Source organism: Leuciscus leuciscus (genome assembly GCF_965113295.1).
Source record: "Leuciscus leuciscus genome assembly, chromosome: 4".
In the NCBI taxonomy this organism is placed as follows: domain Eukaryota; kingdom Metazoa; phylum Chordata; class Actinopteri; order Cypriniformes; family Leuciscidae; genus Leuciscus; species Leuciscus leuciscus.
Genome location: NC_138728.1, coordinates 7,719,391 through 7,741,302, shown reverse-complemented (window position 1 = coordinate 7,741,302; position 21,912 = coordinate 7,719,391). Strand labels below are relative to the sequence as shown.

Sequence of the window (21,912 nt, the reverse complement as noted above, 5' to 3'; positions counted from 1 at the left end):
AGGGTTCAGCTTTACTTATGTAAAGCTTCTTTGGAACATTATATATTGCGAAAGTACAAAGTTTCAGACAAACTGCCAACAAAGACTTTAAAGTTCATTAAATATAATCTGTGTAAAGGCAGGGTGTTTCTTCATAAATTAATGTTACAATACTATAAGTCAACTCTTTCTAAGTAAGTCTTTCAGTGCTGCAGGTTTTGTGAATACTGAAAACTGCAACTGGTGATAATCTCTTTGGGAATACTCTCACTATGTGCCTATTGTGGCTTAAAATAAAATATCTTTGACTTTCCCTAGTTTGGTGAACTTTATGTGGGTGTTTCTCAATAAAAAATAAATAACATAAAATAGTTATTGGTGTAACAAGTGCCTTTTGTTATAATTTAGGCTAAATCAAAATGAATCAAAAACACACGACATGAGAAAATGAAGTTAAAGGACTATAATGTCAGCCTGGTTCATTTTGCTGAATGATATCATTGAGGATAAGAAAGTTTGGTCAAGTGAATATTTTAGTTTAACTACCAGGATTCAATGTCCTGGTCTCCTCCTTCCCAAGATTAATGTGATCATGTCAGAGTGATAAAGATCAGCAAACTAAAAAAAAAACTCTCAGCAAACAATAGTGTCACAAAATCTAACATGGGACAGTGCCCACAGACTAACTGGTACGTGAAGAAGGATAACATCTTGACAGTTAACAAACTGGGATTTTGCTGTTCTGATCATCATGAGAATTAGCTGTGTGAAGAGTTTGTTTCCAGTCTTGTCTGTCGCTGTGGTGTTTCTCTATATGAGTTCTGTCAAGTGGGAAATCCAAACTCATGAAAAGCAGCTTCACCAAGTCCAGCAGAATTTCTCGTTACACAGCGCACTTCTCCTCAACAAGCTGGACAAACTGGAGGCTCATTTATACGCTGTTGGTGAGTTTCTAATATGTTTTGTAATGAAATCTCTTTAAAGTTGTCAGGAAACTAAAATTCACTCTATTTATTTTCTTATAGTTTACCCAAAAATGGAAATTCATCATTTACTCAACCTAATGTCATTCAAACCTATATGTTTTTTTCTTCTTCTGTGGAACATAAAATAAGATATTTCTGTCTGCCTTGATATTATGCAATGCATCATGCAAAAGTTTTCCGTCACTAATGCAATTAAGTGCTTTAAAAAAAATGAAAACAGCTGTTACTATGCCACTATGACTGGGATATCTCTTTTTAAAATATTTTTTTTAAACATGATGATAAACATTTTTCAAAAGTATTTTTCAAGTCTTGAGAAAAAAAATCACTGAGAAAAATTACATAACAATGTAAAACTAAAGGTGAATTACACCTTTATTTTTACATTGTCATGCAAAATATTATTTAAATCACTATATTGAAGAAACTTGGTTGGATTGTATTAATGTAATTTAAAGTGATTGTAGACAATGATTTTCAAATAGATAAAACAACAGAAATCTGTTAATATGAGCTTTAAGGTTTCAACTTCGCTGGTTTACCAGAGTAAAAAGTTCTAACTAATTTTATTGACTTACACAAACATTTTTGCAGAAGAGAAAAGCCTCAAAGGAAGAAATGAGAAGAAACCAGTGAAGAAGCCAGCAAAGAAGCTGTTTCCAAACTCATATCTCTTCAAGAAATGGACTGTGGAACTTTCTGAGGACGACCAGAGGAAGGCTGAAGATCTCTTTCAGAAATACGGCTATAATGCCTTCCTCAGTGACCAGATGCCTCTGGACCGGGAGCTGCCGGACACTCGAGACCACAGGTGAGTTTTAGCCGTTCATGGAAACACTCTGACGTTCTTGATGGATTCATACATTTTCCTTTTGTCATTGTTCTGTAGATGCATTGGCCGTGAATATCCGCACAATCTGCCTACCATCAGCGTGGTACTGATTTATCTGGATGAGGCTCTGTCTGTCATTCAAAGAGCCATTTGCAGCATCATCAACAGAACTCCAGCCCACCTGCTCAAAGAGATCATACTGGTGGACGACCACAGCAGAAATGGTTTGTTTCTCTCAAAACCTCATCAAATCCTATAGTTACAGATGCATATTATATACAAACTGAGCTAGTCATTCTGGATGTATGTCTTCCACAGAAGAGCTGAAGACACAGCTGAATGTTTATGTCAGCTCCATCAATGAGAAGCACCCAGGCCTGGTGAAGATGGTGACCCATCCAGAGCAGAAAGGCCTGTCCCAGGCCAGAATCTCAGGCTGGGAGGCTGCCACCGGAGATGTGGTTGCCATCTTGGACGCCCACATTGAGGTCCATGTCAAATGGTGTGAAACTGCTCAGCTGACTTCAGTATCTGGCAATAAAATCAATATTTGCTCAGCTAGATGATATTAAAACAAAATTGCATAACTGATGCGAAGCAGTGTTTTAGTATTATTTTCAAATGAGTAATTTCCTAATATTTTGAATTAGCTTTTAGTATTAGTAGTAATTGTTATGTTTATATTTCATTGTATTTCAGCTCTAATTCAATTACCGAAAAATATTGGAATAGCTTTAAATGTAGTTAACAATGACAACACTTGTGAACAACCACCACAGACACATGAACATTATAACAGTGTAATAATGAAATCACATTCTCAAGTACTCTCTCACTTTTAGGGCGGAGCCTCTGCTTGCACGTATCCAGGCTGATCGCACACTGGTCCTGAGCCCAGTGTTTGACAGAGTGAATTACTATGACTTGGAAGTGACAAACTATCCTGCCTATGCTCATGGTTTTGACTGGGCTCTCTGGTGCATGTACGTGGCTTTCCCACAGAAGTGGTATGATCAGAAAGACCCTTCACAGCCAGGAAAGTGAGTGTGTGTTGTGCAATATTGTGTTTAAGATGTGACTTCGTATTAAAGAGACCATTTGATGCATCCTCTTCTCCCGTAGTTGTAACATAGCCTTCCCTCGAGAAGGCCTAAACGTATGCCTATTTTTTGTCCAGAAAGCTTATATCAGTTTATTTTGATGCAATTTTTTTTTGCAGCTTTTTTGTTATTTTATATTTTATTTACCTTTAAATTACTAGATTTGATTAGTAAATAATCAAGCACATTCTTTCAACTTAGAGATAGACACGATGACATACTTGATTGTAATGTAAACTGTAATGCCAAGTTAAAGATAGAATAAATAGATAAAAATGGTTGTGTTTGATTAGATAAATTATTCTGTGATTTTAAATCAGTAGCTTTAGCTTATTTAAACTTTAAGCAACGAGGACGTAGTGTTTTGAATAGCCTAACCTATGTAGTATTATTACTATTTTTTTTATACTTAATTTGTTTAATTTGGTCATTTATGAATACAAATAGACTGAACATTTCTATAACTATTTTCTTTATTTACAAGATTTAAATTTACATTTACATTTACATTTAGTCATTTAGCAGACGCCCTTATCCAAAGCGACTTACAAATTAGGACTAAGTTCAGCGAGTCATCATAAAGAGGCAAAAGCAACAACAACGCAGGAAGTGCTCAAAATACGAAGTTCAGGTATTATTCAGAGTAGCATAAGCCTGATAAGTGATGTTTCAAAGGGAAAGGTTTTTTTTTTTTTTTTTTTTTTTTTTTTTTTTTTTTTTTTTTCTATAAGGTTAAGTGCTCACGGAAGAGATTGGTTTTCAGCTGTTTTTTGAATGTTGTCAGGGATTCTGCATTCCGGATGAGGGTGGGGAGAGCGTTCCACCAGCATGGAACTGTAAATGAGAATGTTCTGGAAAGTGATTTTGTGGCTTTCTGTGATGGAACCACGAGACGTCGCTCGTTGACCGATCGTAGGTGTCTGGTAGGGATGTAGACTCGTAGGAGTGAGTGAAAGTAGGAGGGAGCTGAGCCTGTGATAGTTCTGTAAGCAAGCGTCAGTGCCTTGAACTTGATGCGAGCAGCTAGAGGTAGCCAGTGCAGAGAGATGAACAGAGGAGTGACGTGGGCCCTCTTGGGCTCGTTGAAGACAAGACGAGCTGCAGCATTCTGGATCATCTGTAGGGGTTTGGTCGCACATGCTGGGAGTCCAGCCAGAAGGGCATTGCAGTAGTCAAGCCTAGAGATGACCAGGGCCTGGACGATAAGTTGTGTTGCATGCTCAGTTAGGAAAGGCCTGATCTTCCTGATGTTGTGCAGTGCAAACCTGCATGATCGAGCTGTCTTTGAAATGTGATCTGTGAAGGTCAGCTGGTCATCAAACGTTACTCCAAGATTTCTGACCGATCTTGATGGGGTGATTAATGATGACTCTAGCTGGATGGTGAAGTCGTGCTGTAGAGACGGATTGGCAGGGAGGACGAGAAGCTCAGTCTTTGCCAGGTTGAGCTGCAGGTGGTGTTCCTTCATCCATGTGGAGATGTCCGCCAGACAGCTTGAGACCCGTGCAGCTACTGTGGGATCATCTGGTTGAAAGGAGAGGAAGAGCTGTGTGTCATCAGCATAGCAGTGGTAGGAAAAACCGTGTGCCTGTATGATGTGTCCCAGTGATGTGGTGTAGATGGAGAAGAGGAGGGGACCAAGAACTGAACCCTGGGGAACCCCTGTGGTCAGCTGATGTGCTCTGGATACCTCACCTCTCCATGCGACCTTGAAGGACCTACCTGTGAGATAGGACTCAAGCCAGTGGAGTGAAGTTCCTGTGATGCCCAGTGATGAGAGGGTGGACAGAAGGATCTGATGATTCACCGTGTCGAAGGCAGCAGACAGATCCAGGAGAATGAGGACTGAAGATTTGGAAGCAGCTTTTGCGATCCGTAGGGCTTCTGTGACTGACAGTAATGCAGTCTCAGTTGAATGTCCTTTCTTGAAGCCAGATTGGTTGACATCCAGCTGGTTGTTTAGAGACAAGAAGGATGTTAGTTGGTTGAAGACAGCTCTTTCAAGTGTCTTTGCAATGAATGGTAGGAGAGAGATAGGTCTGTAATTCTCTACCAATGATGTGTTTAGCGTTGGTTTTTTGAGCAGTGGAGTAACCCGAGCCTGCTTGAATGCTGTAGGGAAGGTGCCAGTGTGGAGGGATGAGTTGATGATGTGTGTGAGTGATGGTAGAAGTGTGGGAGAGATGGCTTGTAGAAGGTGTGAGGGGATGGGGTCAAGCGTGCAGGTGGTAGGGTGACTGGAGAGGAGAAGTGTAGATACTTCTTCCTCGGTTAGCGAAGAAAAGGAGGACAGAGGGGTATTGGCTGTGGAAGGGGTCGGTCTGGGTTCCTGTGTGTGTGGAGCTGAGAACTGACTGCTGATAGCTGTTGTTTTGTTGGTGAAGAAGGTCGCAAAATCGTCAGCAGTTAAGGAGGAGGCGGGAGGTGGTGGAGGTGGACAGAGGAGAGAGTTGAATGTCTTGAAGAGTAATCGTGTGTTGGAGGAGCTGTTGATCTTGTTGTGGAAGTATGAAGATTTTGCAGCATGAACATCAACAGAAAAGGAGGAGAGGAGAGATTGATACATACTCAGGTCAGATGCGTCTTTTGATTTGTGCCATTTCCTCTCCGCTGCCCTGAGTTTGGTCCGGTGTTCCCGAAGAACCTCAGATAACCAGGGGTTAGAGGGAGTAGTGCGTGCTGGCCTGGAGGAGAGAGGGCAGATAATGTCTAGAGAAGAGATTAGAGTGGAGCATAAGGTGTCCGTTGCGGTATTCACATCCAGAGATGAGAATTGTGAGGGTGGGGGAAGAGAGGATGACACGGCAGAGGAGAGATGGGAGGGGGAAAGTGAGCGCAGGTTTCGTCTGAAAGTGGCTGGTGGTGGGGGTGGGGGTGCAGGGGTAGAGAGTTGTAGACTGAAAGTAATGAGGAAATGATCTGAAACGTGGAGAGGTGTCACCAGGATGTTTTCTGTGGTGCAGTTGCGTGTGTAAACCAGGTCCAGTTGGTTGCCTGATTTGTGAGTAGCTGTGGTGATGAGTCGTTTGAGATCGAAAGAGGCTAGGAGAGAGGTGAAGTCTGTTGCATGTGGCTTTTCGAGATGAATGTTGAAGTCACCGAAGACTAGAAGTGGGGTGCCGTCCTCAGGGAAAGTGGACAGCAGCACATCCAGCTCATCTACAAAGTTACCCAGCTGACCTGGGGGGCGATAAATGACTACAATATGGATTTTAATGGGGGTTGTAAGTGTAATAGCATGATATTCAAATGAGTTGTTGTTGCATAGAGAAGAGAGCGTGGAGTATTTGCAATTGTTAGAAACGAGAAGCCCTGTACCCCCACCTCTCCCAGACTGGCGAGGGGAGTGGGAGAAGGAGAAATTGCTAGAGAGAGCAGCAGGGGTTGCTGAGTCTTCTGGACGAATCCAGGTCTCAGTCAGCCCCAAGATACTAAGAGTAGAATGAGATGCAAAGGCTGGAATGAAGTCAGCTTTATTGACTGCTGACTGACAATTCCATAGACCCACGGAAAGAGAGAGAGGAGTATGTGAGGATGTGAGGATGGGACGCAGATTGGCAGTATTGCGCTGCCTATTGCGCGTGATGAAAGGACGGTGCCGAGAGATAACAGGAATGTATTGAAAGCACATGTTGATTAAGGTGAACAATAAGGTAAGTAGAGGGAAGAGAAGGGGAAGAGGAGATACTTAAGTGCCTTTCTGGTGTCCTTGCTCGGTGGAGTCGCGCAGGTAGAGTCGCTGGTCTTTTCCCGAGTCGGTCTTAACACGAGGAGGCTGAACGCTTCCGCTGACGCTTCCGCGACAGCGCGCAAATTACACAGATATACGGATAATGCTTTCACCGCTTGAGTGAGTACAGCTGTTTCGGTCGGGCAATTAAGTGTAAATAACGCGAAAATGTGGCAATTCCAACCTGCTAGGAGCAAAGGCTTAAGTGCAAATGTAACAATAATTTTAATTTTCACTCGCGGCTGTTGTTAATTGTGCCAACGCGTCTCTCTAAATCTTATTTTTAATCTTATATGATCTATTTAGATGTATATTATTATTATTATTATTATTCACCTATAGGCCTATATATCATTTAAAAAGCATGTCACTGAATGCCACATAACACATTTGATTTGACTGGATAGTTGAAATATCATTATCATTGTTTCCAATGAGCAAAAAAGCCATGTAAATAGAAATAATATTTATGAGAGTTAAATAAACAAATTAGAAATTTGACATTAAAATAATTATCTGCATTGTAAATGTGTTCAAATCAAAACCACTTTGTGGCACAATATAATAATAATAATAATTTGTTACATTTATATAGCGCTTTTTCTGAGACCTCAAAGCGCTTTACATAGAAGGGGGGAATCTCCTCAACCACCACCAATGTGCAGCATCCACTTGGATGATGCGATGGCAGCCATATTGCGCCAGAACGCTCACCACACACCAGCTTACCGGTGGAGAGGAGACAGTGATGAAGCCAATCAGTATATGGGGATGATTAGGAGGCCATGATGGACAGAGGCCAAGGGGCAAATTTGGCCAGGATGCCGGGGTTACACCCCTACTCTTTTTCGAAGGACATCCTGGGATTTTTAATGACCACAGAGAGTCAGGACCTCGGTTTAACGTCTCATCCGAAGGACGGTGCTCTTTTGGCAGTATAGTGTCCCCGTCACTACACTGGGGTGTTAGGGCCTCACTAACACCTCTTCCAGCAGCAACCTGGTTTTTCCCAGGAGGTCTCCCATCCAGGTACTAACCAGGCTCAGCCCTGCTTAGCTTCAGTGGGCAACCAGTCTTGGGCTACAGGGTGATATGGCTGCTGGAAATATCTGTGTGCAGTCTGCATTGTGACTGATAAAAACACATTGGCCCCGTCATATGACCCCCCATTAATTTTAATGGGAATTTCATGTACGTACGTGTGTGTGTGTGTGTGTGTGTGTGTGTGTGTGTGTGTGTGTGTGTGTGTGTGTGTGTGTGTGTGTGTGTGTGTGTGTGTATGCAATGCATGTGAGTGTGTTCTGTATTGGGGATATTCTATAGTCTCGTGCCTTAATTTGTGTGTGTTTGTTATTTTTTCCCCGCATTCCATTCATTCCTATGGGGGGTCAAATTGACCCGCGAGGGAAGGATTTGTTACTTTTTTATTACAATCAGATAAACTCCTCGAATCCAGTACCTTTTTTTGTTTGTGTGTATTCCAAGTTCAAGTGCGACAAAAGTACTAAGGTTTTGGACCATTCTGAAGAACACTCAATTTTAAATTAAATTAATAAAAAAAATAAAAAATAATTTCAGGTCAAAATAACCCGAGGAGAGGATGAGGGTTAATGTTTTCCTTTTCCTTTAGTGTGTAACCTATCTGTTACACGCTTGAGGTGTTGGCCAATCACAGCGCAGTGGGTCAGCTGGCCAACCAGAGCACTCTGGGCTTTTCGAAAGGAGGAGCTTTGTAGAAATCAGTATGTCAGACAGAGTGGGAATAGAGAGATGGCAATAATGTACATTATATGAAAATGTTTTGTTGAACATTAAAGGATGTTAACTATTCTAGTACACACAATAAACACAATATTTACCTTTTAAAGTGTCACCATATAGCCTCTTTAGGTTCTTGTTGTATGAAAGCTGTTTCACACTGGCAATCGTTCTGTTGAGCTGATGTTGCTATATTGTGCTCTATTAAATCCGTTCTCTCCGCCTGTTCTCCAGGAGTCCCTCTGTAATGGGAATACTTGTGGTTGATCGTCTGTTCTTTGGTGAGATTGGGACTCTGGATGGAGGGATGCAGGTGTACGGAGGAGAGAATGTTGAATTAGGAATACGGGTAAAGCACATGATCATTCTACTGAATTATATTATATTAAACACTATATATTATACTATATTCAGTGTTGATTTTTCTCGGCTCAGGTGTGGCTGTGTGGAGGAAGTATAGAGATTGTTCCCTGCTCTAAAGTTGCTCACATTGAAAGGGCGCACAAACCCTACGCGCCTGACCTTAGTGGTGTAATGAAGAGAAATGCCCTCAGAGTGGCAGAAGTTTGGATGGACGAATACAAGAAAAATGTCCACATCGCCTGGGGTGTCCCCATACAGGTAGATCTAATGAAAAGATTCAGCCACACAAATACTGGATGTTCAAGACCAGTTCTAGGAGTCTTGATGTGTTGATTTTGTCAGGTTCGGTTTGAGACCATTAAAGTAAACCGAGAGGTGTGACTAAAGGTTTGAAATGTTAAATTGTTTTGGCTCTTCATTAGATTTATGATCTGTTCTCTCCTTTTCCCACAGAACCATGGGATAGACATCGGTGATGTTTCAGAGAGAAAGAGACTGAGAGAGAGGCTGAAATGCAAACCATTCAAATGGTATCTGGAAAATGTCTATACGGCGTTAAATCCAAGGAATGATTTCCTAGGTTATGGAGTGGTGAGTGACATATGGTTCACTATGACTCAAGATAATTTTATATAAGAGAGGTTTAATATAATGTCCTTATTATCTCTATCACACAGCTTATTAATGATCTGCAAACAAGTTTATGTTTGGATAAGGGGCCATCTGAGGAGAACACTCCCATTTTATATCCATGTCATTTCTTTTCCCCACAGGTATAATATCTTCTCTTCTCTTCTCTTCTCTTCTCTTCTCTTCTCTTCTCTTCTCTTCTCTTCTCTTCTCTTCTCTTCTCTTCTCTTCTTTTCTCTTCTCTTCTCTTCTCTTCTCTTCTCTGTATTTTTTAGGAATATTTGACACACTTTAGTCTCATCTTACACAGGTATTTTACTATACAGCAAGTGGTGAGATACTTGCTGATCCCCTGCCGACCCTTTTACACGATCGGAAGCGCTGTTTAATTGATCCCGGCTCAGGCAGGTTTCCAGAGCTGTCCTGGTGTTCAGGCACTGAAAAACCAAAACACATGTACTGGGACTTCAAACAGGTGAACAAACCCCAAATACTGAGAGAATACTGTGGTATATCACAATCTGAATATTGCATGAAAATGTTTTCTTCATCTTGTTTGATTTTTAGGGACAGGCCATACAGAACAGAGACACCAAACGCTGTCTGGAGATCAGTGCTGAGCAGAACGTAAAAAACGTTTTTATTCAGGAATGCAGAAACCAGCACTGGAAGATACAACATGTAATTCAGGATTTATGAAACTCAAGATATAATCAATTTAGATAAACGCAGCTGAAATGCTGGATCACGTTAAGAAACATCACAGAAAGTGTTATAAAATAACGTAAATGCAGCTATGAAAAATTTGAACTGAGAGAAATTAGATGCTAAAATGGCACAAAAATATCATTTGGCTGATGAGAAAGTAAAAATATAATTGATACTCGGAAAGAGGATTTAAGAGAAAAATAATGATTTTCACCATTCAAATAGAAATCGCAATAAATGACAAAATAATTAGCAAAATAAGTTGCACAGCCCTAAATAAAATGCTTAACTATATAAAGATAAAAAATTGTCTTATCTGTTTACCTAGTATCTGTTTACTTGCATGTCATGTGAGATTTGTGAACATGCAAATGTGCTGTTAAATTATTGAAATATTAATTTAAATCCTCAGGGTGACACATCATATAATTAATTTACATATAAGAGATTCAGAAATAAATTCATAAAGGTGAACAACTTGAGGGTGAGTAAATGACAGAATTTCCATTTATGGGTGAACTATCCTGACTCGATCCGTTCTGTGCATGTCTCTGGACCAGAGTAGACTTAGCATTAGAATTAGATATTAGACATTAGCAATTGCGACCTGCTTCATAACACAGTCATGTTAAAAACATCAATGTAGTCACTCATCCATAAACATTATTAGATCCTTTGGCATGATGACAAGTTCCATCATTCCGCTTATGCGTCGTCAACCTACGCCTTTGTTATTGTAAGAGGTTAGCGACCCCTAGCGATGAAAAAAATTTTACATAATTGTAGCTTTAAGTGAACGCTCAAGCCATGTCTCCCTCTAGTTGGCAAAACCAGCCATGTATGGAGGAGAGGGGAACAACAGAGAAGCTGTCCTTGCCACAGTCATCTGGGGTGGAGCTTTACTTATGTAAAGCTTCTTTAGAACATTATTTATTGTGAAAGTACTATGCAAATAAAACTGAAAACCAGCTCACCCAGCACTTCGTTTTCAGACAAACTGCCAACAAAGACTTTAGAGTTCATTAAATAGCCTGTGCAAATTTTAAAAGTCTTGTTTGCAGAGGCAGGGTGTTTCTTCATAAATTAATGTTACAATACTATAAGTCAACTCTTTCTAAGTAAGTCTTTCAGTGCTGCAGGTTTTGTGAATACTGAAAACTGCAACTGGTGATAATCTCTTTGGGAATACTCTCACTATGTGCCTATTGTGGCTTAAAATAAAATATCTTTGACTTTTCCTAGTTTGGTGAACTTTATGTGGGTGTTTCTCCATAAAAAATAAATAACATAAAATAGTTATTGGTGTAACAAGTGCCTTCTGTTATAATTTAGGCTAAATCAAAATGAATCAAAAACACACAACATGAGAAAATAAAGTTAAAGGACTGTAATGTCAGACTGGTTCATTTTGCTGAATGATATCATTGAGGTTAAGACAGTTTGGTGAATATTTTTGATGTGTTTAACTACCAGGATTCAATGTCCTGGTCTCCTCCTTCCCAAGATTAATGTGATCATGTCAGAGTGCTTAAGATCAAAAAAAAAAAAAAAAACACTCCGCAAACATTAGTGTCACAAAAACTAACATGGGACAGTGCCCACAGACTAACTGGTACGTGAAGAAGGATAACATCTTGACAGTTAACAAACTGTGATTTTGCTGTTCTGATCATCATGAGAATTACCTGTGTGAAGAGTTTGTTTCCAGTCTTGTCTGTCGCTGTGGTGTTTCTCTATATGAGTTCTGTCAAGTGGGAAATCCAAACTCAAGAAAAGCAGCTTCACCAAGTCCAGCAGAATTTCTCGTTACACAGCGCACTTCTCCTCAACAAGCTGGACAAACTGGAGGCTCATTTATACGCTGTTGGTGAGTTTCTAATATGTTTTGTAATGAAATTTGACAAAAATAATTTGTTTACCTGTTGTTTTATATATTACCCTTTAAGCGCTCTTTAAAGTTGTCAGGAATCCAAAATTCACTCTATTTATTTTCTTATAGTTTACCCAAAAATGGAAATTCATCATTTACTCAACCTTATGTCATTCAAACCTATATGTTTTTTTGTTTTGTTTTTCTGTGGAACATAAAATAAGATATTTCTGTCTGCCTGCCTGTCTGTCTTGATGTACATGCAATGCATCATGCAAAAGTTTTCCATCAGCAATGCAATTAAGTGCTTAAGTGCAGAAATCTGTTAATATGAGCCTTAAGGTTTCAACTTTGCTGGTTTACCAGAGTAAAAAGTTCTAACGAATTTACACAAACTTTTTTGCAGAAGAGAAAAGCCTCAAAGTAAGAAATGAGAAGAAACCAGTGAAGAATCCAACAAAGAAGCTGTTTCCAAACTCTGAACTCTTCAAGCAATGGACTGTGGAACTTTCTGAGGACGACCAGAGGAAGGCTGAAGATCTCTTTCAGAAATATGGCTATAATGCCTTCCTCAGTGACCAGATGCCTCTGGACCGGGAGCTGCCGGACACTCGAGACCACAGGTGAGTTTCAGCCGTTCATGGAAACGCTCTGACGTTCTTGATGGATTCATCTATTTTCCTTTTGTCATTGTTCTGTAGATGCATTGGCCGTGAATATCCGCACAATCTGCCTACCATCAGCGTGGTACTGATTTATCTGGATGAGGCTCTGTCTATCATTCAAAGAGCCATTTGCAGCATCATCAACAGAACTCCAGCCCACCTGCTCAAAGAGATCATACTGGTGGACGACCACAGCAGAAATGGTTTGTTTCTCTCAAAACTTCATCAAATCCTATAGTTACAGATGCATATTATAAACAAACGGAGCTAGTCATTCTGGATGTATGTCTTCCACAGAAGAGCTGAAGACACAGCTGAATGTTTATGTCAGCTCCATCAATGAGAAGCACCCAGGCCTGGTGAAGATGGTGACCCATCCAGAGCAGAAAGGCCTGTCCCAGGCCAGAATCTCAGGCTGGGAGGCTGCCACCGGAGATGTGGTTGCCATCTTGGACGCCCACATTGAGGTCCATGTCAGATGGTGTGTAATTTTAGTAATCTTATATGTTTACATTTTATTGTATTTCAGCTTCATTTCAATTAACGAGAATTATTTGAATAGCTTTAATTTAAGTTAACAATGACAACACTTGTGAACAATCACCACAGACACATGAACATTATAACAGTGTAATAATGAAATCACATTCTCAAGTACTCTCTCACTTTTAGGGCGGAGCCTCTGCTTGCACGTATCCAGGCTGATCGCACACTGGTCCTGAGCCCAGTGTTTGACAAAGTGAATTACTATGACTTGGAAGTGATAAACTATTCTGCCTCTGCTCATGGTTTTGACTGGGCTCTCTGGTGCATGTACGTGGCTTTCCCACAGAAGTGGTACGATCAAAAAGACCCTTCACAGCCAGGAAAGTGAGTGTGTGTTTTGTCTAATAGTGAATAAGATGTGATTCCGTATTAAAGAGGCCATTTTATGCTTTTTTCCTTTCCCTTTAGTGTGTAATGCATCTGTTAGTGCATGTTTAAGATCTGGAAATTTTCCACAAAGGGTATTTATTCTATCTAACAGAAAACACTGCTCCAGACCTGCCCAAAATGCATCGATCAAAGTCCAGATACAACTTTCATACCTGTCATGGCGCAGCTCTAAATAGAGTGGTGCAGGTATAACCCAGAAGACTAATTCACGACTGGTTCCTTCGAGATTTTCTTAAGGGTTTCTATAATGGGTTTTTTGTAATTTACGTTGTAGAACAAAATGTCAAAGTATCGTCAACTTATATTTACCATAGGCTTTATTTTACTCATAAATTGAAAAATCCCAATTACAAAACCCAATAGGAAAATCTTGAGGGAATCAGCTGCGAATTAGTCTTCCGGGCTCTGACATCATACCTCCACCACTGGTGAGGTGAGACACGATTGTGGTATGGGGCATTACATATCTGACACACGCTCTGCCAATCACAGCGCATTCGGTCAGCCGGACAATCAGAGAACTCTGGGCTTTTTGGAAGGAGCTTTGTAGATATCAGAGTGTGTCTAACAGACAAAGAATAGAGAGGAATATGTGAAAAATTACGTTGTTTGAACATTAAAGCATGATAACTATACTAGTACACCCAATAAACAATAACAACCTTTTAAAATAGCATCACATGGCCTCTAAGTTTAAGTTGTATGAAAGCAGTTTCACGCTGACAATCGTTCTGTTGAGCTGATGTTGCTATATTGTGCTCTATTAAATCCGTTCTCTCCGCCTGTTCTCCAGGAGTCCCTCTGTAATGGGAATACTTGTGGTTGATCGTCTGTTCTTTGGTGAGATTGGGACTCTGGATGGAGGGATGCAGGTGTACGGAGGAGAGAATGTTGAATTAGGAATACGGGTAAAGCACATGATCATTCTACTGAATTATATGATATTAAACACTATATATTATACTATATTCAGTGTTGATTTTTCTCGGCTCAGGTGTGGCTGTGTGGAGGAAGTATAGAGATTGTTCCCTGCTCTAAAGTTGCTCACATTGAAAGGACGCACAAACCCTACGCGCCTGACCTTAGTGGTGTAATGAAGAGAAATGCCCTCAGAGTGGCAGAAGTTTGGATGGACGAATACAAGAAAAATGTCCACATCGCCTGGGGTGTCCCCATACTGGTAGATCTAATGAAAAGATTCAGCCACACAAATTCTGGATGTTCAAGACCAGTTCTAGGAGTCTTGAGTAAGACTGTCTAGTTAGAGCTCAGATGAGAGGCGGCCTCACAGAGGGCCAAACACTTGATGTGTTGATTTTGTCAGGTTCGGTTTGAGACCATTAAAGTAAACCGAGAGGTGTGACTAAAGGTTTGAAATGTTAAATTGTTTTGGCTCTTCATTAGATTTATGATCTGTTCTCTCCTTTTCCCACAGAACCATGGGATAGACATCGGTGATGTTTCAGAGAGAAAGAGACTGAGAGAGAGGCTGAAATGCAAACCATTCAAATGGTATCTGGAACATGTCTATACGGCGTTAAATCCTAGGAATGATTTCCTAGGTTATGGAGTGGTGAGTGATATGGTTCACTATGACTCAGTCAAGAGAATTTTATATAAGAGAGGTTTAATATAATGTCCTTATTATCTCTATCACACAGCTTATTAATGATCTGCAAACAAGTTTATGTTTGGATAAGGGGCCATCTGAGGAGAACACTCCCATTTTATATCCATGTCATTTCTTTTCCCCACAGGTATTATCTCTTCTCTTCTCTCCTCTTCTCTTCTCTTCTCTTCTCTTCTCTTCTCTTCTCTTCTCTTCTCTTCTCTTCTCTTCTCTTCTCTGTATTTTTGAGGAATATTTGACGCACTTTAGTCTCTTCTTACACAGGTATTTTACTATACAGCAAGTGGTGAGATACTTACTGATCCCCTGCCGACCCTTTTACACGATCGGAAGCGCTGTCTAATTGATCCCGGCTCAGGCAGGTTTCCAGAGCTGTCCTGGTGTTCAGACACTGAAAAACCAAAACACATGTACTGGGACTTCAAACAGGTGAACAAACCCCAAATACTGAGAGAATACTGTGGTATATCACAATCTGAATATTGCATGAAAATGTTTTCTTCATCTTGTTTGATTTTTAGGGACAGGCCATACAGAACAGAGACACCAAACGCTGTCTGGAGATCGGCGCTGAGCAGAACGTAAAAAACGTTTTTATTCAGGAATGCAGAAACCAGCACTGGAAGATACAACATGTAATTCAGGATTTATGAAACTCAAGATATAATCAATTTAGATAAACGCAGCTGAAATGCTGGATCACGTTAAGAAACATCACAGAAAGTGTTATAAAATAACATGAATGCAGCTATGAAAAATTTGAACTGAGAGAAATTAGACGCTTAAATGGCACAAAAATATAATTTGGCTGATGAGAAAGTAAAAATATAATTGATACTCGGAAAGAGGATTTAAGAGAAAAATAATGATTTTCACCATTCAAATAGAAATCACAATAAATGACAAAATAATTAGCAAAATAATAAGTTGCACAGCCCTAAATAAAACGCTTAACTATATAAAGATACAAATTTGTCTTATCTGTTTACCTAGTATCTGTTTACTTGCATGTCATGTGAGATTTGTGAACATGCGAATGTGCTGTTAAATTATTGAAATATTAATTTAAATCCTCAGGGTGACACATCATATAATTAATTTACATATAAGGAATTCAGCCGACAAATAACTTTGAGAACACCAGATACAGAGCAAGTAAACTTTACATATAGTTTACAGAAACTTTACTAAATTAATGATAACCCCCCTAGTAAGTCCTTTTCTACTTTGATAAATTAGTGTCTGTTTCAGTTTATATGTAAATGTATGTGAATCAAGTTTGTTTGATCTCCTATGACTTTAGAGAGTCATTATCTTGAGACCTCCACCCAGTTGAGCTCCTCTAGTTAATATCAAGTCTTCAAAACTCCTCTGATCACAGGAGCTCCTGCTGTTTTGAGTTTCACCTAGACCAGTGGTTCTCAACTTTTTTTGGGCCTATCCAATATCCAGGTCCCTGAACGGCCCCCACCCCCAAACTAATGAGCGAGCAGGAACGAGTGAGAGTTAACAGATGAAATAAGTGCAAAACTGTCATTTATTAATACAATTGAACTATACTCCACAGTGATTAATCCAAAAAACAAGCTATAAACTGCATTGGCTGCATATTGCTACCAGTGTTTCTCACAGGATTTTTGGTAAATCTGTGTTCGGTGGACCTCTGGCCTTTTAGGGGGGTTCGGGGGCATGCCCCCCGTAAGAAAATGTTGCATTTTAATGTTAAATTCAGCAATCTGGTGCACTTTGAGAGTTCAAAATTAAAAGCTCCAACCCATATTCAGTGTGCAAATTAAACAAAAGAAAAATTCAATCCTCTTTTAGTTGTGTCTGTCTACATTACACTACTACATAATAATAGTTATAATATTAATCCCATGACAGTAATAGCCATATATTGTAAAACAAAATGCAAAGGTTTTATTACGCATTTAGGAGAGTATTGCAAGAAGCTGCTTACATTAACCTTACTTTCGAAAAATAAATAAATACAATCATGATTTTTCATGAAAAATTATGTTAGAATTGTAGGCATAAAATACCTTGGTATCAGCTTGTTTTCATCAATGGTATAATTAATACAATTACAATTAATTTGGTTTGTCGTGATTAATTTGTGTTCATAATCAGTAAAAAAAAAAAAAAAAACTTCTAACAAGAATAAACACATATGAACAATTAAATTATTATTGTATTATTAATTATCTTGAAACTACCCAAACAGCGTTTCGCGCTCAGATGTGATGGCGGAATGAATACATTACCAAAATGTGATTGCAGAATATATTTCAATTATCCATCAAATTGTCATTTTCTCCTGTCTTGCGAGTTAACAATAATGCCTGACCAGTAAATTACTTGGTGAACAAAGAAAACATTTTGGCATTAGGGATTGGAATTAGTTAATGCCTAAAAATGTAAAAGTTTTACCTTATAAATAGAATTTAATTAATTTTAAAATTCGTTGCCGGAGTGAATGGGAACATGATTTATTGAAAATATTTGAAAAAATGTAATTGTTTCTTAAGTCAATACTTTTTAATGGCTTGTCAACTTTCAATTCCTCCCCTGCGTAGTCAGCGCTGGATTGTTGTCAGCACGAAACACATTTTTGAGCATGTGAATGCAGATTCTTGTCAGCGCTGGATTCTAGTCAGTGCTTGAGCGCAGGTCTATGACTGGAAAAATAAAATAATAGAGTCGTTGCAAAAACGATACATAGCTTAGGCTATACATGTCGCATTAAACTGGAAGATTTTAGAATGTTACGCATTCTAAACTTTTGAATAAGAAATAATATCAAGTCGTCAAAACTCCACGAATCACAACAAGCATATCGGTGAGATGAGAACACTCGTTTAAACAGCATATACACACACCCGAACTTGACTGCACATCATGTTTTCGACATTATTGATACTGCTTTCAATCGTAATGCAATAGAAATGAACAAAAAACCTGCCTAGTGCCTACCTACAACACTGACGGAGGACTTGCGGTCAGGAGTAGAGCGGCTGGGGACGAATGTTTTTTTTATTTAATTTTTTTATTGCTGCTGACTGTCATATTCTTTCATGCGCACCATAGACGTGCATGCACGCACAATATGACATCACACTCTGCGCATATGTTTTACAACATAATTTAACATATACATAGCCTTAACACTTTTTAAATAGCCCACTTAAATTGTTTATTACAAATAAATTACTAAATGTTTCAAATGAATAAAAGTAAATGAACAAAAAATTGCGTTATATATTTAAACTCGTGAACTTTAACACCTGAACGCCCCCCTTTCAAAAATCTTGCTTCCAACTTCCCCCGTTGTTCTCTGGACGCCCCCGTTGAGAACCACTAACCTAGACAGTGACGTGTGTTAGGCCGTCTTGGGTTGAGTAGGTCGGGCGTCCTCTCGCTCAGAGAGTCGTTCTGCTGAGGCCTTCGCTCACCTGAGCTCCAGCTAGACAGTGACATCAAGTGTTCGGCCCTCTGTGAGGCCACCTTGGTAAACTGTCCTTTAGGTCGAGCATGGCTGGCACCTCTCGCTCAGAAAGTTGTTCTGCTGAGGCTTCCGATCACCTCAGCTCAGCTAGACAGACACATCAAGTGTTTGACCCTCTGGGAGACCGTCTCGCAAACTGTCTGTAAGATTGAGTAGGTCTGGCCTCTTTTCGCACAGAGAGTCGTTCTGCTTAGGCCTCCTCTCATCTGAGCTCTAACTAGACAGTGACATCAAGTGTTCGGCCCTCTGTAGGGCCGCCTTTGTAAACTGTCTTTGATTAGACCCATCTCAGGCCCCTTTCCTTGGGTTGAACCAGATTCCCCTAGTGTAGTGACAAGGTGAGGGAACTCTCGTTTCTCCTTGCCTGCATTCCCCTAAAGGTAATGTCTGTCAGTTGGACTGGCATTACCAGACCTTGATCTCTGCCCTTGGGACTGGCGTTGTTCGCATGCCCCGGTTAGGGTTCTCCTGGGCATGGGCCTAGGTCATGGCTGTGGGGAATGGTGTCATTGACAATTCTGTTTGACCTAAGTGAGGGATCGGTCTCTGGCATGTAAGTCCGTTGAGCCTTCTTTGTGCTTGTCATAGCCATTAGGCAGTTATTCCTTCAGCATGGTGGAGGGTACTCGTTCCCCAAAGTATCTTCGGACGCAGTGCGAGTTCTCATTCGAAAGGGAATGTCTCAAGTTACGCTTGTAACCATGGTTCCCTGAGAAGGGGAACAAGACACTGTGTTTTGCTGCCATGCTTCAGGCATACCTGTTCACGTCTCTTTCAGACAAAAGTGCTGATGACGTGTACTCTTGGTGCCCTTTTATACTCACGGTTGCAATAAAGTGACGTCACAGGCTGTTTTTACACGTTTTACATGTATTTCAGACATCGTCATGCCGGAGGCATTCCCCAAAGTGTCTTAGGACACAGTGTCTTGTTCCCCTTCTCAGGGTACCATGGTTACATGTGTAACCTGAGACGTTTTTCAAATATTATGCATCACATTGCATTGTTGCATAATATGTGCATCACTGTTCTCACTTGTGTTTTTGTAATCTTTATGAAATATGAACCTCTTGTTTCGTTATAATCACACTGTGCCTGAAACTGAGGATATGTAATGTGCGTATGTCATATGTCAATAAGTTGTTAAAACATCCTATTTGCTAAACTGTAAGTGAATGAAAATTCTAAATGATAAATGATTATAGGTATCAGCTCCATTAATAATTCTAGATACCTTATTATCTGAATTGTTTAGATTTTTAGAATGCACATTAGCTTATTTTTCATCAACTGGTTAAAATTCACAACAGCACATAAAAATTAGGTCTCATATACACAAACAAAAACCGCAGAATGAAAATATAAATCGACACTGACAGTAGATGGCACTTATGGAAACAGCAGAAATAGAGCAATTTCCATGTTAACGGCTGCACACAAAGCAGCGCTGCGTTTATAAACACAAATTTGTGCTTATTAGGACAAAAGAATATATTTTGAAGAATGTCGGTAACCAAAGAGTTGATGGGCCCCATTGACTTCCATAGTGAATATTTTTTCCATACTATGGAAGTCAATGGAGCCCATTAACTGTTTGATTACCCATATTCTTCGAAATATCTTCTTTTGTGTTCAGCAGAAGAAAAAAATCATAAAGGTTTGGAACAACTTGAGGGTGAGTAAATTATGACAGAATTTCCATTTATGGGTGAACTATCCCTTTAAAGTGATTTTTAATTAAAATACCTTTTTGGCTGAGGGATTAGTATTAGCATTTAATTACAGTTAAATATGCCCCTAATTCTCATTACTGTGATGCAAAACAATTACATATTATTTAAAATGTTGATTATTACCACAAAAATATACTTTATTAGTTTTAAAGGCCCACTGAAGTGCCTTGAAACTTGCAGCGTTTTTTAATGTGGTGACGGAATTTTACTGAAACAGGAAGACAGGGCGGGAAATATCGGGCAGCTCCTCCCCTTTTTAAAATAGCCAATAGCGCTTTGCTTATATCACAGCACGGCCAGAGCTGTTGAGCTCTGCAATGCTGCATTTAAAATATACAGTTTGTAAGATGAATATACTTTTATTCCCATAGTATTGTGAACAATTTATGCCTGTTATTTACTTATATTGTTTTAATTTAAAAACATTTTTGGACTTGTGTGGGCACTTGCCCTTTAATGACTGATTTGTGAGTGTGGCACCTTGGTGTAGATGGGTGTATTTTAGGGTGGCCAACGCCCCCTTTACGTACAATCACACCTGTTGATGATCTTTATTAAGGGCTTTACTGCCCATTCTCTCCAAGGACTCTGATGAAGATGTAATTTTACATCGAAACGTTAGCCATTGTTATGCACCTTGAATAAATTAATTAATAAGAAGACATCTGTGTTGCACCGGCGATTTCTTCTTTTTTTCTGCTGCATTTAACAGCTTATGACTGCCAAAGTCGAATAGATTCCTCCTTTAGATTTAATATGAAACTGTTACTAAAGCAAAACAGTGATCATAATCATGCTGAGGATTTGAAAAGTGTAATTTTTGTACATATGTCATTTTGAAATGTATGTTTATGCATGCATGGCACCAGTGTTATCTCTTCCACTTGTCAGTGCTGTTTCTAAAGCCGAGTCTGTCTAACTGTTTCTCCTCCTATAATCTCCTCCATATCGCTTCGACATGTTTTGTGGTCTGCGCCGACTCATGCATATGATCCGTTCTGTGCATGTCTCTGGACCAGAGTAGCATTAGCATTAGACATTAGCAATCGCGACCTGCTTCATACCACAGTCATGTTAAAAACATCAATGTAGTCACACATCCATAAACATTATTAGATCCTTCGGCATGACGACAAGTTCCATAATTAAGCTTATGCGTCATCAACCTACGCCTTTGTTATTGTAAGAGGTTAGCGACCCCTAGCGACGAAAAATGTTTACATAATTGGAGCTTTAAGTAAACACTCAAGCCTCAAGTCTCCCTCTAGTTGCCAAAACCAGCCATGTATGGAGGAGAGGGGAACAATAGAGAAGCTGTCCTTGCCACAGTCATCTAGGGTTCAGCTTTACTTATGTAAAGCTTCTTTGGAACATTATATATTGCGAAAGTACAAAGTTTCAGACAAACTGCCAACAAAGACTTTAAAGTTCATTAAATATAATCTGTGTAAATTGTAAAAGTCTTGTTTGCAGAGGCAGGGTGTTTC

At 39.6% G+C, this 21,912-nt stretch overlaps 2 protein-coding genes and 1 long non-coding RNA gene across 5 annotated transcripts in view; 2 read left to right on the top strand and 1 right to left on the bottom strand.

Annotated features, from left to right (window-relative positions):
* The window catches only part of LOC309497785, a 36,149-nt gene that overhangs the window by 6,305 nt on the left and 7,932 nt on the right, over nucleotides 1-21,912 (bottom strand). The gene's annotated exons all lie outside the window — the stretch shown is intronic.
* LOC309497745 (putative polypeptide N-acetylgalactosaminyltransferase 8) lies at nucleotides 637-11,371 on the top strand. Of its 2 annotated transcripts, XM_082168047.1 has the most exons (11): nucleotides 638-923; nucleotides 1,560-1,776; nucleotides 1,855-2,021; nucleotides 2,116-2,299; nucleotides 2,640-2,837; nucleotides 8,620-8,734; nucleotides 8,821-9,006; nucleotides 9,202-9,339; nucleotides 9,426-9,521; nucleotides 9,689-9,853; nucleotides 9,946-11,371. In XM_082168047.1, exons 1-11 carry the CDS (start codon nucleotides 731-733, stop codon nucleotides 10,075-10,077), a joined length of 1,791 nt encoding a protein of 596 aa, XP_082024173.1. In that variant the 5' UTR covers nucleotides 638-730; the 3' UTR covers nucleotides 10,078-11,371. The 2 variants fall into 2 exon arrangements, with proteins under 2 accessions (XP_082024174.1, XP_082024173.1); XM_082168048.1 differs by lacking the exon at nucleotides 9,426-9,521 and having other exon boundaries at nucleotides 637-923.
* On the top strand, nucleotides 11,730-20,556 carry LOC309497748 (putative polypeptide N-acetylgalactosaminyltransferase 8). Of its 2 annotated transcripts, XM_082168051.1 has the most exons (11): nucleotides 11,732-11,953; nucleotides 12,363-12,579; nucleotides 12,658-12,824; nucleotides 12,919-13,102; nucleotides 13,294-13,491; nucleotides 14,351-14,465; nucleotides 14,552-14,737; nucleotides 14,993-15,130; nucleotides 15,219-15,314; nucleotides 15,452-15,616; nucleotides 15,709-20,556. In XM_082168051.1, exons 1-11 carry the CDS (start codon nucleotides 11,761-11,763, stop codon nucleotides 15,838-15,840), a joined length of 1,791 nt encoding a protein of 596 aa, XP_082024177.1. In that variant the 5' UTR covers nucleotides 11,732-11,760; the 3' UTR covers nucleotides 15,841-20,556. The 2 variants fall into 2 exon arrangements, with proteins under 2 accessions (XP_082024178.1, XP_082024177.1); XM_082168052.1 differs by lacking the exon at nucleotides 15,219-15,314 and having other exon boundaries at nucleotides 11,730-11,953.

Bases quoted from the DNA above. Each gene is read 5' to 3' on its own strand.
- LOC309497745 (XM_082168047.1), top strand. From the start codon at position 731: ATGAGAATTAGCTGTGTGAAGAGTTTGTTTCCAGTCTTGTCTGTCGCT. The intron at 8,735-8,820 runs GTAAAGCACATG...TTCTCGGCTCAG, and splicing joins ATGTTGAATTAGGAATACGG to GTGTGGCTGTGTGGAGGAAG. The intron at 9,007-9,201 runs GTAGATCTAATG...CTTTTCCCACAG, and splicing joins CCTGGGGTGTCCCCATACAG to AACCATGGGATAGACATCGG.
- LOC309497748 (XM_082168051.1), top strand. From the start codon at position 11,761: ATGAGAATTACCTGTGTGAAGAGTTTGTTTCCAGTCTTGTCTGTCGCT. The intron at 12,580-12,657 runs GTGAGTTTCAGC...ATTGTTCTGTAG, and splicing joins CCGGACACTCGAGACCACAG to ATGCATTGGCCGTGAATATC. The intron at 13,492-14,350 runs GTGAGTGTGTGT...CCTGTTCTCCAG, and splicing joins GACCCTTCACAGCCAGGAAA to GAGTCCCTCTGTAATGGGAA.